Here is a 14,951-nt window from a genome sequence, read left to right on the forward strand (position 1 = left end):
CCCATCGCGCCCACCTGGAAAATTGGAAGGATGCTGCTGCCGAACTCCACCTACAATTCAAATGCAATCTTTAACTTTTTTTTTTTTTTTCCGTTTTTCTTTTCTTGTTTTTGGCTTTAAGCAAGCAGGGGGTTAAGCAGACCGCTAGCAGTTTACATGCATTTCGAGTAATTGAACTCTTTACCCACGAAGCCATTTGTCGGCAACTTGGCATAGGCTGCCAAACAAAGTGATGTAGAAACATGGAGGCGGAGTTTGTGGCTTTCTGCTCCACCAACTAAAATTATCGCAGCAAACATGATATACACTGCAATCTTCAGACAGTCTATGAGTCTGATGGATCAATAGCCAATATTCGTACTCTTGGCCTCCAACCATATCTACACGTGGAACTTTTAGAGCCGAACTATTCATCACTTTTCTCCCTTCCTTTCTTTACCTTTCACTATATCACGTGGCTGCTATCGTGATATGTAACTTGAAAATCGGAACCCCATAAAGGACTCTGCTTATCTTCTAGAGGAATCGACCTATGAAAGTCACCGAGTTAGGCGTTGATCCTGATCAGGTCCTTGGGCATGCGTCAAAACTGGCTGATCTTCACAGTGGAGACTGGTGAGATGCAACTAAGATCTTATCTCTTTTTTTAAAGAATCTATTGATGATAGTGACATGCCGCGACCTTCTTGGAGCGAATTCGCAGTCATTTTTACGGTGGCTGAAACGTGAAAGAGGAAAAGATTTGAATCATGAATGAAAAGATTACTTGAAAACGAGTTTAGACTATTATATGGGGGAAAAGAATGCTTTTTATTTTGTTTGTAAGCATGGGCAAGAAGATTTTTATGCCTTCATGACATTGAAAGCATGATATATGTTCTGCCCCCAATATTGAAGAGGGTATTTGGATGGATAAATGACCAAAATACCCTTGATAGAGAAAGAAAAACCCCCCCTTATAGTAAAGACAAAAATGAAAAGGAAAAACAAAAAAAAATCCGACAAGACAAAGAATCACGTGGTAGCCCGTGAGGGGTCAGTGGAGACTCGAGCACATGACTCTGTTCGACCCCGAACACCCACCGCTCTCGGCGCAACATCGCCCGATTTTACATGAGCCACAGAAAAGAATGTGCCAGAACACTTTCACATATGGGGCCAAAAGAACATGGGTATGAAGAATCTGTGTGAATTAGATTGTTCATGACTAAGACAAAGGCAATGTGCCAATGCAAGTACTGTTTCTGGCTACCATATACCTCACTTGGATGATTGGGCTTAGATCCTTATAGCTGGAGGAGCTTCTCAGAACTCAGTATCTGCTTTTTCAACAGGAGAGGGATCTGAATTTGCCTAACTCAAGAGGTCCATATTTATCATGCTACTTTACAACCTGGCTCTCCCTTTGTTGATCAGTGAAGTATGAAGGTAAATACTTAAGCACATAAAACATACCATTTTCCGTATCTGAACTTTGTATTGCACATTTATGCTCCCTAGGCAAATTCAGATCCCTCTGCTGCTGCAAAAGCGATCCCCTATTTCATCACTTGTCACTAAATAGATCTTTCTTTTGGAGTGGCGTGTGTCTCAGGTAAATGTGCTCCATTCAAACACGGTGGACGGTATCTAGCGATGCCTTCTAGCAGACCATAATAGAGAAGGGTTTATTTTTTGAAACTTTGTCACACCCGCTAAGGTGCAACCAGTGGCGGAGCTACATGTGTCCTTATGTTTGCAGTTGCCCATGCTCCCCGACAAAATTTGTAACATTTGCTTATTTGTGTATATTATTGTCCCGGAATCATTTCACTATTTATTTTGTATTTGAAGGGTCTAAGATTTTTTGAATTATCGTCGCTCAGCCAAAAATTTCTACCTCCGCCACCGGGTGCAACATAATAGCTAGCGGCTTACAACTAAAGTGCTGTTGACATAGACCTCATGCATCCGCAAAGTCAAAAGATCTACTTGATCACGGAATAGACCTTAGTTTCCTTTAGGGGTGTTTGATTAGTGGAGTACGTCTGAGATGGACGTTCTGTCTCTATCGTACACTCCATATTCAAACGTGGTGGATGGTTCCTAGTGACACCCTCTACCAAACCTCATTAAATAAAGGGCCTATTCACCATAGTTTCTGTTGCACCACCAGGGTGCAAGAGGAAAGATGGAGGAAAAAGCTTTCAATACACCATTACAGAGACGGAACAAGTTTCAAAAAGCTTCTAGAGAGCATTGGAGGGAGACGGAGACTATAGAGTACTCGAATCTGTTATCTCCATTCTTGTCACTGGTCCAGCAACCATTGACCTGTCGAAAATTTTTACTTCCAATCGGCCAAAGGAGTTAAATCTCTCTCAATGCGTGGAATCGATTGGACAAACTTAGGCTGTGCCAACTAATGCTTTTTCTTAACGAATTAACATGATTTTTCTTAAGATCTCAGAGATGGACAATTGCACATGGTATCAATTAATTCGAGATTAGTGACCGTTCTCCCAACTAATGGAAATTATACATCATTATTTGTCCTTCACTTCATTGTTTAAGAAATAAAATTAAGTCCTTTCAACTCAGAAAGAAACAATTATAGCCCTGAATTGAAGCCTAATGCGTATTTATTGCAACCTGCTCCCAACTGATGCTGTCATCACCAGTCGCCACTATTCTCTCCTTGATGTGTAATTGCTAAGACATTTATTTCTGCTTGCCTGTTACTAATCACTTTGAAAAGGGACAGATGAACGTTATGAAAAATCATTAATAGAGTCGACCTGCAAGTGGAGTGGCAGGACTCAACAAGGCAACCGGCTTTAACAAATAACTTTCCAGATTAATAGCGCTATAAAACACGCTTAGGTTCGAAAAGCTTTCGATAAGCTGCATATAAAGTATTTAATCATGCATGCTTTTAGGTTCAGAAGTTAGAGCTACTTTCTGTAGAATGGTGGAATTACTTCCAGTAGTGATCTGCAACGGATCTTCAGTTTCTTTTGGTGACTGGGGGATCAGCAAAGAAGTTTCTGCAAAATTTTTCATCAACGACTCCAACTGGGGGTCCTTTCACTCTGACTAAAAATGCAAGAAAAGTTTTACGGTGCATACTCGAGCCCAGCCGACCCTTTTTTTCTTCACCCATGCTCAACAACCCAGTGAGCGAAAATCACCTAATATCAGGTGCCGAACTAACACAGTTAGAGATGGGGGCAGCTGCCTATTCCTCTGGGTCAGGGGTTAGATTTAAGGCCTTAAAGATGAAGTAGGAGAAGAGTTAAATAAATGTGGCCGAACCTGGAAACTAGTTAGGTTGCATGGTCGCATAAAATATAGGATCTCCAACCCAATTGCACCCAACTTGGGCCCTTTTGATTGGCTCCGCCCAGTCATCTCCCACTGCTTTTGGAAGATAAGACAAATTCGAGTAATTTTGGATGTAAAAAAAGAATGCCTCCGTACCTTTTATATATATATTTATATATATACATATATATATATATATATATATATATATATATATATATATATATATAGAGCACACGTACCACGAGAATACACACACACACAGAGAGAGAGAGAGAGAGAGAGAGAGAGAGAGAGAGAGAGAGAGAGAGAGATGCATCAAATTACCAAAATAGAGGAAACAAATCTATTTCAAGATTGGAAGAGTCAAACAACCCAAATATCGTATCGATTTCATACTTGAACGAATCCAAGAAAAGGCCTAATGAGAGACCGGCCTTCCAGTAATTAAAAAAGGTGATGAGACTTCTGATTCTATCAAAGAGAGGAAAAGATGCTCTATACATGAGGGCACCAATTGCTTCAACTATAACCACAGCCAAACCAGCTGAAAGTATATCCCAGTCACCCGTTTGTCCTATCACAGTAGCGAAAGCAGTTGCACAGTAGAAGCCAACAAGAAAGGATAGTATCTTGATAGGCAAACCCTTCTTCAACCTCTCTACTTTCTCATTCAACTTGGTTCCAAAAGACTGGACAGCTTTGATTAAACGTGTCCCACTGTCAGCACCTATTGGAGGATCTTGTTCACGACCACTGAGGCTGTTTCTGACATGATATCCAAGTTGTTTCAGTTCAGTAACTCAGTGCAGCAATTTGAAAGTGAATTTCTTCAACACGTTATCTAAAGTGGCTCAATAAAAATCAAGTCAAATCAAGGATATAGAGACCATGATTGATAGAAACTTGCACGCTTCCGGCCAAATCAACCTGGAACAGTGATGTTAACTACGCTGAATTTCCTAACCTAGGTTACAAAAATGACTTGGTGAAGGCCAAGATAAATACAAGAATATTACAGATAGTCTATTGTGACATCTATACACCTCTGGTTCATGAGAAAACACTATGATAGGCTAAAGAACATAACTAGTAGCTCAAGAGTTAAAATATATATTGTTTGAATTGCTATTTCCCTAACAATTTTATAGTACTACCATGCCAAATAACACGAAAGAGATGAGTCACCAGCTGCATGCTCACGGTACCATAGTCAAGTAGGAACAATAATGTTAGCAAAGTAACACTTCTAGACTTTTCTTCATAAGGACTTTTATCAAAGTCGATGTAGAAAAGACTACAAACAGCATAAGAATATATCTGACCACGTGAGCACACCATATAAGGCTGACTAAGTCACACGGGTACGTATGACCTGCCCAAATACCTGTGTCAGTATGCAGGCGTGGCGACACGGATACGTGGGTACGGCTGTATTTTACAAATTAAAAATTTATATTTTCAAACTTAATTTTTCTTTAATTTTGATTTTTCCCTTCTTTTTTATTTCGCTTCCACCTAGATTCTACATTTTCTTCTCATTTTTCTTTAATTTTGAGATTTTTTGTGAATTATTATATATATAATGTATATATTTACATACACACTCTACCGTACCCCCATACCCAAATTTTCTAAAATTACCATACCTGTACAGCTGTACCCACTTCGCCATACTCATACCCGAAGCTGTACCCATGTGACTTAGAAGGCGGAAGACTTGAATGCCAATGGCTTATGCAAAATACTTCTACAAATCCCAAAATGTTATGAAGTAGTCAATCATGGGAAAATACCTTGTACTGGTAACTGAATAGGATAAAACAGTTTGGACAACACGAAGACGAGGCAGAACTTTGTGTCTGGTAATCCATGCAGTCCACTGAAGATGATTAGAAGCATGACACCGACGCCTTATACACAGTGAAGCTGGAAGTATGAGATTCTTTTGGAAGACAAGTGAAGGTTGGTGTTCTTTAGCGATCACCACACACATGGCTACAAAGAAGAAGTTGATGATGTTAAGGATGAACAGTCAAATAAGCAATGAAAATTTCAAACAGATAATATCTAAATCTTTGAATAATGCAACATCTTTGTATAATATGCATATTTTGACAGCTATGAAGTGCATTTTCATGCAGAGATAACACCCACGTTTCTGGAACAAAGACATCCCAGTTGCACTTTGCATTCAAGAATGACAAAATATACGAGGGTTTGGCAGCATAAGCATGGCCATAACTTTTATAGCATATCTTAGTTTTCCCTACCTGTATTCTGGGGCCAAAAGATAGCGTCCGCACTATGGCGTCTAATGTGCGAAGGGTATATGAGTGAAACCAAGTAAATTATAACCACACTCGGTAGTTTGGCCACGTTCACCACATCACATAAGAGACTGTAAGAAATTAAAGCTGACTCAAACCACTCAGGCAGACCACGTCCTGAACATTAATCCGTTACAGTAATCATGTGCACTAGCACAAAATTCCAATTTCCAGGAGAACAAAATTAATATAAGGACTCCAGAAGGGTCATAAATCTCATATTCCTGATAAAGTACAAGGACACAACATTCTTCTGAAAAGATAATTATTAAAGACAGAGAAAAGGATACAATGTGGAGATACTCAGTGTTCAAAAACTCTGTTGACTCGGTCTTTTAATGAGCCAACCCGTAAGGGGACACAGTTTTGTTGAAACGCGACATGACTTGGCTGCTATGTCACAATGGTACGGGTACGGGTGCGGGTACGGGGGTTCGGGTACTGGTACGGTGTATTCGTAAAACTTGGTACGGGTACGGCGACTATTATATATAATTAATTCAAAAAATTTGACAAAAATGTTCATTTTCATTTTGATAAAAAGCTTCAAACAATGAAAATGCCAACAAAAAGAGGCTGCTAATGAATAAATTATCATGGTTTTATCTTGGCTAATGAGGCTTCTATGTTAATAATTATGCAAGTTAAAAAAAAAAAAAAGATCAAGTCATTTTCTTTTTACATTTTAGTTATAATACAGTTTGGATCTGGTTCGGACCCGAAACGAGATCCAAACGTACCGGGCCATACCGCCGTACCGGTACAGGTACTCCACCAAAAGTGACGTACCACTGTGACATAGCTTGGCTGTGACTCGGCCGAAACTTGGTTTGACTTGGCCAAAACTCGTTTGACACGGTGTAGTCCAGTGATAAATTTTGTATTTTGTAATTAACAATGTCATTTGTTTATTAATTACTTAATTTTTGACATGAATCTGCTAACTTATTGAAATATAAAAATTTAGAATTATGGTTAATTTATTTTTTATATATTACAAATGAAAAGGTAAAACTAATTAGGTTTTACTTCTTGTATGGTGTATTTATTTCAAGTTTTAGAACATTGGACTCTTTACTTTTGGAGTTTTTGTTTTATATAATATTAACATACATGTCGAACTTGTTAATCATTAGATAGTTGTAAAGGTTTAATATACTAATCTTAGTGTTTGATTTTTATTGACTTGTTTTTCATTGATATATTGATTTTTGCCAAAAAAAAAATTTTCTTGAAATATGCAATTATAGACCTTGTTATCAATTTCTTGTATCAAAACTCAAAAGAGATACTATAACTTAGTTATTACTTGATGGTATCAATTATACATGTATTCAAGTCCTTTTACAACTTTTTTATATTTAAATGACAAGTTAGATATTGTTTTTCTTGTAAAAACAATAGTTAACAAAACCCGGCCCGAGTCACCTAGTTGACTTGCCGAGTCACAAGTCAAGTACGAACAAATCGAGTCCCGGGTCACCAGATTTTAAAACATTGGAGAAAATATAAGACTTGTAACGGCAAAAATCTACCTTTTTTCCTTCTTTTCCTTAAAAAGATATGCATGTTTGATTTACTCATTAGCTCTGGAAAGAAAAACATCAGCAATATGTTCTTCAAGGGTGCAGTGTAATGTATAAAAGTGACATATAAAATCGATCATAGTTTTGCTTAATATATTCACCACAGAGATGGGAACAACCATGACAGAAGCTGGGTGCTGTCAAGCATTGAATTAATCTCAACCACAACCATGAAATCCAATGACAGCACTACCTAGATGACCTTGAATTGAAGACACCCCTGTACTAATCTCGTTCCATAGAGAAGGATGTGACCTCCACCAAAGAATGGCACATAGCCATGAGAAAAGCAGAGAAAAATTAGGTGTTAGAAAATGTCAACTTTATTAGAAACATTATTTGGATGATACATGGTGCCATTAGTTCTTGGAACAAAATAATCTACTCAAAGAAAGATAACACCCTGAACAGCCAATACTAGCTGTCTTAGTTCATTATTTATTGTAAAGACAGAAACCCAGTTTACGTGTTACAACTTACAAGAACAAAGAGACTTATTTTCTGCAAAGCAGGTTCAACTGCCACTGTCAATGAAGCATACGCATCAGTATTTTTGGACAAAATTGAAGTGTAGCCTGCCCAAGTGTATTGAGCCATTTAAATCATCAACATCAAGAGATTCTTGCTTGTCCAGAAGAAAAGCATTTGAAGATGGTAAATTGTAGAACTTTGAGACCTTCCAAATGGACGATAACATCAACACAAAGAATGGATCATAGATTCATACTGTTTCTCTCTCTATATATATATATATATATATATAAACACAAGACACCACCATAACATGTTTAAACCTAGAACCAGGTAGGGAGATAAGCTAAACTAGCAAAACACACCCCTTTGGGCTTGGCATGTCTACTACTGAACCAGCTTAAGCTCTTCTTCACCAAACAATAACTGAAGCTCGTGCGGAGATAAGCTAAACTAGCAAAACACACCCCTTTGGGCTTGGCATGTCTACTACTGAACCAGCTTAAGCTCTTCTTCACCAAACAATAACTGAAGCTCGTGCTGAAAGAACCCAAACAAACTTTGTCACTACAAGCAGTGGCACTAAAAGCTGTTGGACGAAATATTTCATTTTATATTAGGATTAGAACTGCCATGAACCTTCTCTACTTGTACAAAGAAAAGCTTGATACTTTATCTTTTCAAAGAAATTTATGTTGTCTTACTGAATTATTGCAAAAGAAACATTGTCAATCTTCTTTTCCTTCCACTTTCAGCTTAATTTCCCAAGATGATGAGCTTTTTTCTCAAATTGTGTTTACTCTGTTTACATAGAAAGAAGATACTTCATCTTGAGGACTATTAGAGTGGTTTTCAAACTTATAGGCAAAGAAAAAATGACAAAAACAACAAGATAGACAGAAAAGAGTGATCAGTTTTGACTGGCATAGACTAGAAAACAATTATTTGAAGATCTGGTCAGAATACATGTGAGAAATTTTCCATGTATGGTAATCAAAGTCATTGATTTTCATGTACACTATACAACATTATAGCTTTTCATAAATTCCAGGTGTCATTTAAGGAGTCCTTAGTATTGCATTTGAATATCCACATTCAACACTTCCACTACTTCTTAGAGGGTCTCGTTCATAAATGATGACTTTTCCCACTGATGGTATTCTGGAGTTTCTTGTCTTTAAAAAAGTATTTGTAAAATGCCATAAGCTCAATAACTAGACATTTGAGACTGTGTTGTGCACATTGCATGTATATGTTACTTCTTATTACTGGAAGCTGACAAGCTTACCATGCTCCCACAAATAATGCATTTATAACAAGGAACATAATGAACTCATAAACCAAGTCCTTCTTATTCCTAACCTAATTCTTCACGTTCCTAAAGGAAAACTGGAACCTTATGCTGCAAAATAGTCACGGAAGTAGTGCAGTAAGTGTTACAATAGAAAGAAAGGATGATGACCTTTGATACAACAAAACGCAGAAACACTACAAGTAGCACCCGAACAATGGACAAGGTATTGTAATCACTTTTCTTTAACTATAAAATGGCTCAGTTATAGCATACCTGAAAAAACAAACCGACAACACGCTACAAAATTCAACAGGAAACTGCAAACCCAGTAGAAGAGATGTTGCCTTCTAAGATCATCCTACCCAACTTTCTATAGGACAAAGTCTCTTAGCTTGGGCCTCGGGATTTTACTCTATAGAGTTATTGAATGACGAAGTCTATTAGCTCGAGTGCAGTTTCCTGGAATCACAAACAAAAGAACAAACAAGGAGGCATTTCATGGTCACAGACAGAAATCCATGGATGAAAATTACTACCAGAGTGAGATGGGCACAGACAAAAATCTGTGGACAAACATCTACAGTTTGATAACCATAGACAAAAGGATAAGGACAAAAAATATAACCATTGTCAGCAACCTAAGAAGTTGTCAGTTTTTGTATCTCATGCTGTGCATTGCCGGTACAGAAAAATTGTATCAAGACTGTGAATTGCATCTGAGTGACTGAATGTTAAACTCGTTGAGACCTGGCACCTAACTTTGAGGTTACACATTGCGATATTGCCCATTGACTCATTTCAACATGTAATGATGTTTTTGGTTGTGCAAAGCTACTGAATATAGGTCTGGACGAGAGGAAAAGAGTTTTTATTTTTGTAGTTTTCATATCAAAGAAATGCATGTGGTAAAGTTTATTCTGCTGCCCTCCGTATCGGCAAACCAAGTGACTGCAATGCCTTCATTATTTTTATTTATTGAAAAAAATATAAATTGACATGAGATCAAAGCACAGACAAACTGCTTTGCATTCAAAAGGTTAAAAGAGAGAGAGAGAGAGAGAGAGAGAGAGAAGGAATCGAAGAGTTTGATAGCAGACAAACCGCCAAAATCCTAACAGGAATGTCATTAAACAACATACAACGAAGAACTAAAAATACATTATACCAACTACAAGCATGTTTTGTTACCGCTCTCAAACATGAAGAAGAAGCACATAAAGACATCTTTTCCATGCATAACACTGCCAAGAAAGAACTAAAAATACTTTAATTTTCCATACAAAAAACAATTATGCCTAAAATGCAGCAGTAGCATAATCCAGGGCAGCGCCAAAGCAGTCCCTGTCCGAAACAGTAATTGACAACCAAAACGATTTAATGAATGGAAAACAGCAAAACTATTTGAAAGCCATCGACGATAAAATATTAGACAAGTAACCATCTCTGCAACAGGAACTGTGAAACACAAAATTCCCAAATCAGCACATTTTCAACACCCACCCCTCTGTCTCCGGTGAACAACCATGCATCATACGAATTATGAAGAAGAAGATGATGAAAATTAAGAAGAAAAAGAAGAAGACGGACACGGCCGACAAATAAAGGGGACGCGATAGAGAGAGAGCCAACCTCATGAAGGGCTGGCTGAGTGGTGCTGCGGAGGAGCTCGAGAGGAGGAAGAGTTGCTGTCTGCTGCTGCAGTGGAGAAGAGGACGAGGGCCGCGGTGGAGAAGGCGGTAGAGAGGAGGACGAGGCGCGCGGTGGAGAGGAGACGAAACGGCCAGCTGAGGGGGAAAATGGATGCCCCAACGGACATGTTTTTGTCCACGGGCAAAAGAAAAGTCGAACCAGGTCCGACTTTTTTACGCGGACAAGTCGGCGCTCGCGCGGATTTTCGTCCCGTGCGTGACGACCGTCGCAGACAGTTTCTGAAGACGCACATAAAAATCTGGGCTCTACAGTATATTTCCTGCCTATCAAACGTATGCTCCAGCAATTTTCTTCCTGGAAAAAGAATCTCTAAAAAAAAGAATCCGGGAGGATTGTACAAGGAAGGAAAAAGTTACACTTTCGCCATATCCAAGATGTGTTTGCTGGACATCAACAAAAATTCTACGCCTGAAGAAGTTTTCCAGCAAAAGGTTTGAAAGCTCTACAAACTCCATTGGCAGTGTCTTAAAAAACTGCGAATCAAACGAGCAATTAAATGACATGAAATCTACACCAGAAACATAATAATAATAATAATAATAATGGATGTTCAATATCTGTTTCTCATTGTATTACCAGGCTACCAATGTGCCCATGTTCCTATCATGCTCAAGTAGTCGAAGTTTGCAACTGAACTGAGTCGGCTCCACAAAAGTCCTTCGCAGCAAACTGTAAAGCCATCCATGGTCTAGTTTCTGGAGTGAGTCTGCTGAACCTGATTTATATACCACTTTTTTATTTTGTGTAGATTGGGGTCCAAGTTTTAGCATCTGATAGTACCACTTTAATATGGTGGTTTCCTACAAATGGTTGTCACATATCTTGCTCACCCATGTAACAGTATGGAAATTAATCTGTGCAAAATTAACCCACAATCAGGTGTCAGTATTAATCCTTGATGTCAAAAGTTATGCCTAATTACTAATTGTCCATCTCCAATAGAATGACGGTGAGATTTCTTTCTTTGTAATGATGTTCTTCTTCTTCTTCATCTTTGACTGATGAAATATAGATCTGGCATGAGTCGATTGGGCACTATTTTCATATGGTCCTCTCTTTGGCAGGCTCTCTCTCACGTTCTCTTCCGTTCACACATATAAGTTTACTTAGATGCATAAATGCAAATTATTTGAAGGTTGTGTCATTTTATTCTAGTGCGAAATATATGAATCTTTTGGAACACATGCATGCAAATAGAAAACAGAGTAGCAGCCAATTGCCTCAAAGGAGGTTGGTGCAGTGAGTTAGGATTTCGCTATAGGGAAAGTACCCATTATGGGTACCGCACATTATACACGAGTCTTGGAGAAGCTACTAGCTAGCAAATGAGTATTCCACACTGTCTAATTGCTCGACATTCTTCTTTATAATATCAAGAGAACGAGCAGACACGGGAAAAAGACAAAGTCCAATGAGATAGATCAACCTAGAGGGCCAATCATTCTATTCTGTCTTGGATATAAAAAGGAGTTTTAAAGGAAGTTTGCATAGATTCAGTTCATTCTCAGGTGCCAAGAAAGGTGGGAGTTATGAGCCTCAAGGGCTGCTTGATAGCTAGTTAGGTCCGCTGCTTTGATGAGGCAGTGCAAAACCAGAAAATTTTAACTGATCAGTCTCTTGCGGCGCACTAATCTGGGACTAGTGTGGGCACCACACATTGTTGGACACCACAATCTAACTCCATCAGAAGAAAAGATTTCAAGGGCTGGCCCGAGGGCCGGCAGTGGCCCACATCAGTCACATGGTAGCTCTGCTACTATTTGTGAAGCAAGTATAAGCCACGAGATTAGAGTACTAGTGTTAGAGTTTTATATCGTTGAGCAAGTGATAAAGTCTCTTGTTCGGGAGAGGCCTTCCCCAATCACAATGGGAAGGAAAAGTGAAGGCAATAGACCACCAAAAGGATGTTAATCATGTTATGCTCAGGAAGCAGAATGCGCACCGCTAAGTAAGTTTAATCTGTGGATGATCCGAATTTAATTCCAATTTGGCTGCGATCGCGCAACCTAATCAACCCACTAATGTTTAACACCAGGATCGATCGATTCAAAATTTTTTAGATGTGATAGGATTCAAAAATCCTTCCAGAACCAGATATCGGTCTAATTTGCCAAAGGAAAAATCAAGCATCACATTGAATCCAACTAATTGGATTCAGATTCGAATTACACAATGCATAACGTGCATCAGGGCCATTGACATCTCACTTGAAACCGGAACTTATTGCAGACATCACGCGTTGAACACTCGAACTTTTCCTTAAATTTTTCTTGTTGGTGCTCGTTCTTGTTTTTCGTCCTGCCATAAAGGATCAAAACCAAGCTACCAACCATCTCTCTCGCACTGCCCTCACCAACAGAAGTATTCAGAAATATTCCACTCCAGTTCCTCGGCCCTTTCCTCTTTATTGAGAAAGCGTGATCGCCTTTCATTGTAGAAAAACAGTCGAAGAATACATATATGCATTGACAGTCTGCTTGATTTGTCATGGTTATCAGGGGAATTTTTCTTTTCGCGTCTTGGATTTGGAGAAAAGAGGAAAAAAGTAGGGAATCTCTCAGTGAATGTGCAATGTAGATTCGGAAGAACAGTATCTCATTCTCATATGGTTCTAGTTTGCCAATGATGCACAAGTAGTTCATGGATTTCTATTGTCTCCATGTAAACAAGGACGCAGCCAATGATGAAATCTTAAGGAAAAAGTCTGTTTGTCATCTCTGTTCCAACTCAATCTGCATTTATTGGACTCCTCCACTGCAGTACCGCAAAAGGAGGGATGAAAACCAACAAGGTGAGAGCACTTATTGCTGTTGCGGTTTCGATGGCAACATGATGCTTCATGGCTTTTGTGAAATGAAACAACGCAAAAAGAAGATGGAGAAAGAATCTTTGGCACTGCACATCACCCGTTCAGTCACATGAACCACTCAAATGGGGAATCAGATTTTGCTTGGTACAAGTCAGGTGGGCAAACAGAAGATCATGGTTGGAGTTTCCCTGCCAATGCTGCAGGAAGTCTATAAGCATGTTTCCCCACTTTTCAGACACCTACTCATCCATGGACACGAAAACATCCAATGTGTTCAGACAGCCTTTCATCTACACACACACACGAATAACTGCAAGTCGTTAATAGAGTATGGATATGTAAATACGTTCACGTCACTGCTTATCTATTGTGAACCATGTCTGGTACCTATTGCTGGAAATTAATTTTACTCATATATAAACATTAATTTGTAAATATGTATGGAAGAAATCATGGTTTTTGTTTACATGTTTTGATGCAATATGAGCAGTTCATTTCCTTAACTTTAAAAGCACGCATAGAACTGCAAACTCTGTAACGTGGTAAATGTTTTATGTGGCGGATAAAAGGGCCTACAGGTTCGAATTAGACAATGCCCATTCTTGCCGTTTGAATACGTTATTGTAAAATCTATCATAATTGAGTAGAATAGAGTTCAGAATCCATTCACATCAAATCGGGTTCAAGTCATATTACCATTTAAAGTAATATCTCTCATAATGTTAACAAATTCCAATGCTACAGTCATGCAGATCAGAACTACTCGTAACATCAGCTCAATTTTGATTGCTGCAGTGAATCGTGAAGGTAGCTGATCACCTTAATTTTTGTATTAAAAGTTGCATCTGATCACTAGCCTTCAGAGGATATCTCCTTTTTGTGGGAAGACAAATGCATTGAAGCATCTATCAGTTGCTCACGTTATTGCATAATTGTAAGTCTTAATCATCAGCCATGCCAAATTTGTTGGCAAATTCATGGATTAGATAACTGTTCACTGCAGAAATGTAATCAGTATTTTTGAAAATCACGTACAAGCTCTGCATTGTAGATTCATGCGCGCGAGAGAGAGAAAGAGGATGCAGCATGCAGCCGAATACATGACTCCCTTTCTTCAACTAGGGAGTTTTTCACTTTTCCTTCACAGAATATCTTCATTTATGAACTGTTGTTGAAAAATTAACATGTTTCATCACTAGTTTGTGCAATTATTATGAGTTTTCTATAGAAAACACCAAGATCAAATACATGTACACTCCAATAAGTAAATTAAAACACTCAAACTTTAAATCGTTACGCTGGTTGCCTGTTTCCCCATTTCAGATATGTTCTCTCTCCTCCAAGGTTTGATTTCTTCTTCAGAGATTGATTCGATCTAGTCTGTGGATTGGGGAACCCTCCTGATGTATAAGAACCACATATTGTAGGACCAAGAACAGCAAATGAAT

The 14,951-nt window shown here is 38.5% G+C and overlaps 1 protein-coding gene across 3 annotated transcripts; it reads right to left on the reverse strand.

Annotated features, from left to right (window-relative positions):
• Window positions 1–3,619: 3,619 nt before the first annotated feature.
• LOC116252174 (uncharacterized protein ycf20) lies at window positions 3,620–11,053 on the reverse strand. 3 transcript variants are annotated; one of them, XM_031626279.2, is made up of 4 exons: window positions 10,614–11,012; window positions 9,258–9,443; window positions 5,100–5,301; window positions 3,620–4,071 (listed from the first exon to the last, which is right to left on the reverse strand). In XM_031626279.2, exons 3-4 carry the CDS (start codon window positions 5,297–5,299, stop codon window positions 3,627–3,629), a joined length of 645 nt encoding a protein of 214 aa, XP_031482139.1. In that variant the 5' UTR covers window positions 5,300–5,301; window positions 9,258–9,443; window positions 10,614–11,012; the 3' UTR covers window positions 3,620–3,626. The 3 variants fall into 3 exon arrangements, with proteins under 3 accessions (XP_031482139.1, XP_049933177.1, XP_031482138.1); XM_050077220.1 differs by lacking the exon at window positions 9,258–9,443 and having other exon boundaries at window positions 3,620–4,065; window positions 10,614–11,053; XM_031626278.2 differs by lacking the exon at window positions 9,258–9,443 and having other exon boundaries at window positions 10,614–10,986.
• Window positions 11,054–14,951: the final 3,898 nt, after the last annotated feature.

This window comes from Nymphaea colorata, chromosome 4 (assembly GCF_008831285.2).
Source record: "Nymphaea colorata isolate Beijing-Zhang1983 chromosome 4, ASM883128v2, whole genome shotgun sequence".
NCBI classification, from domain to species: domain Eukaryota; kingdom Viridiplantae; phylum Streptophyta; class Magnoliopsida; order Nymphaeales; family Nymphaeaceae; genus Nymphaea; species Nymphaea colorata.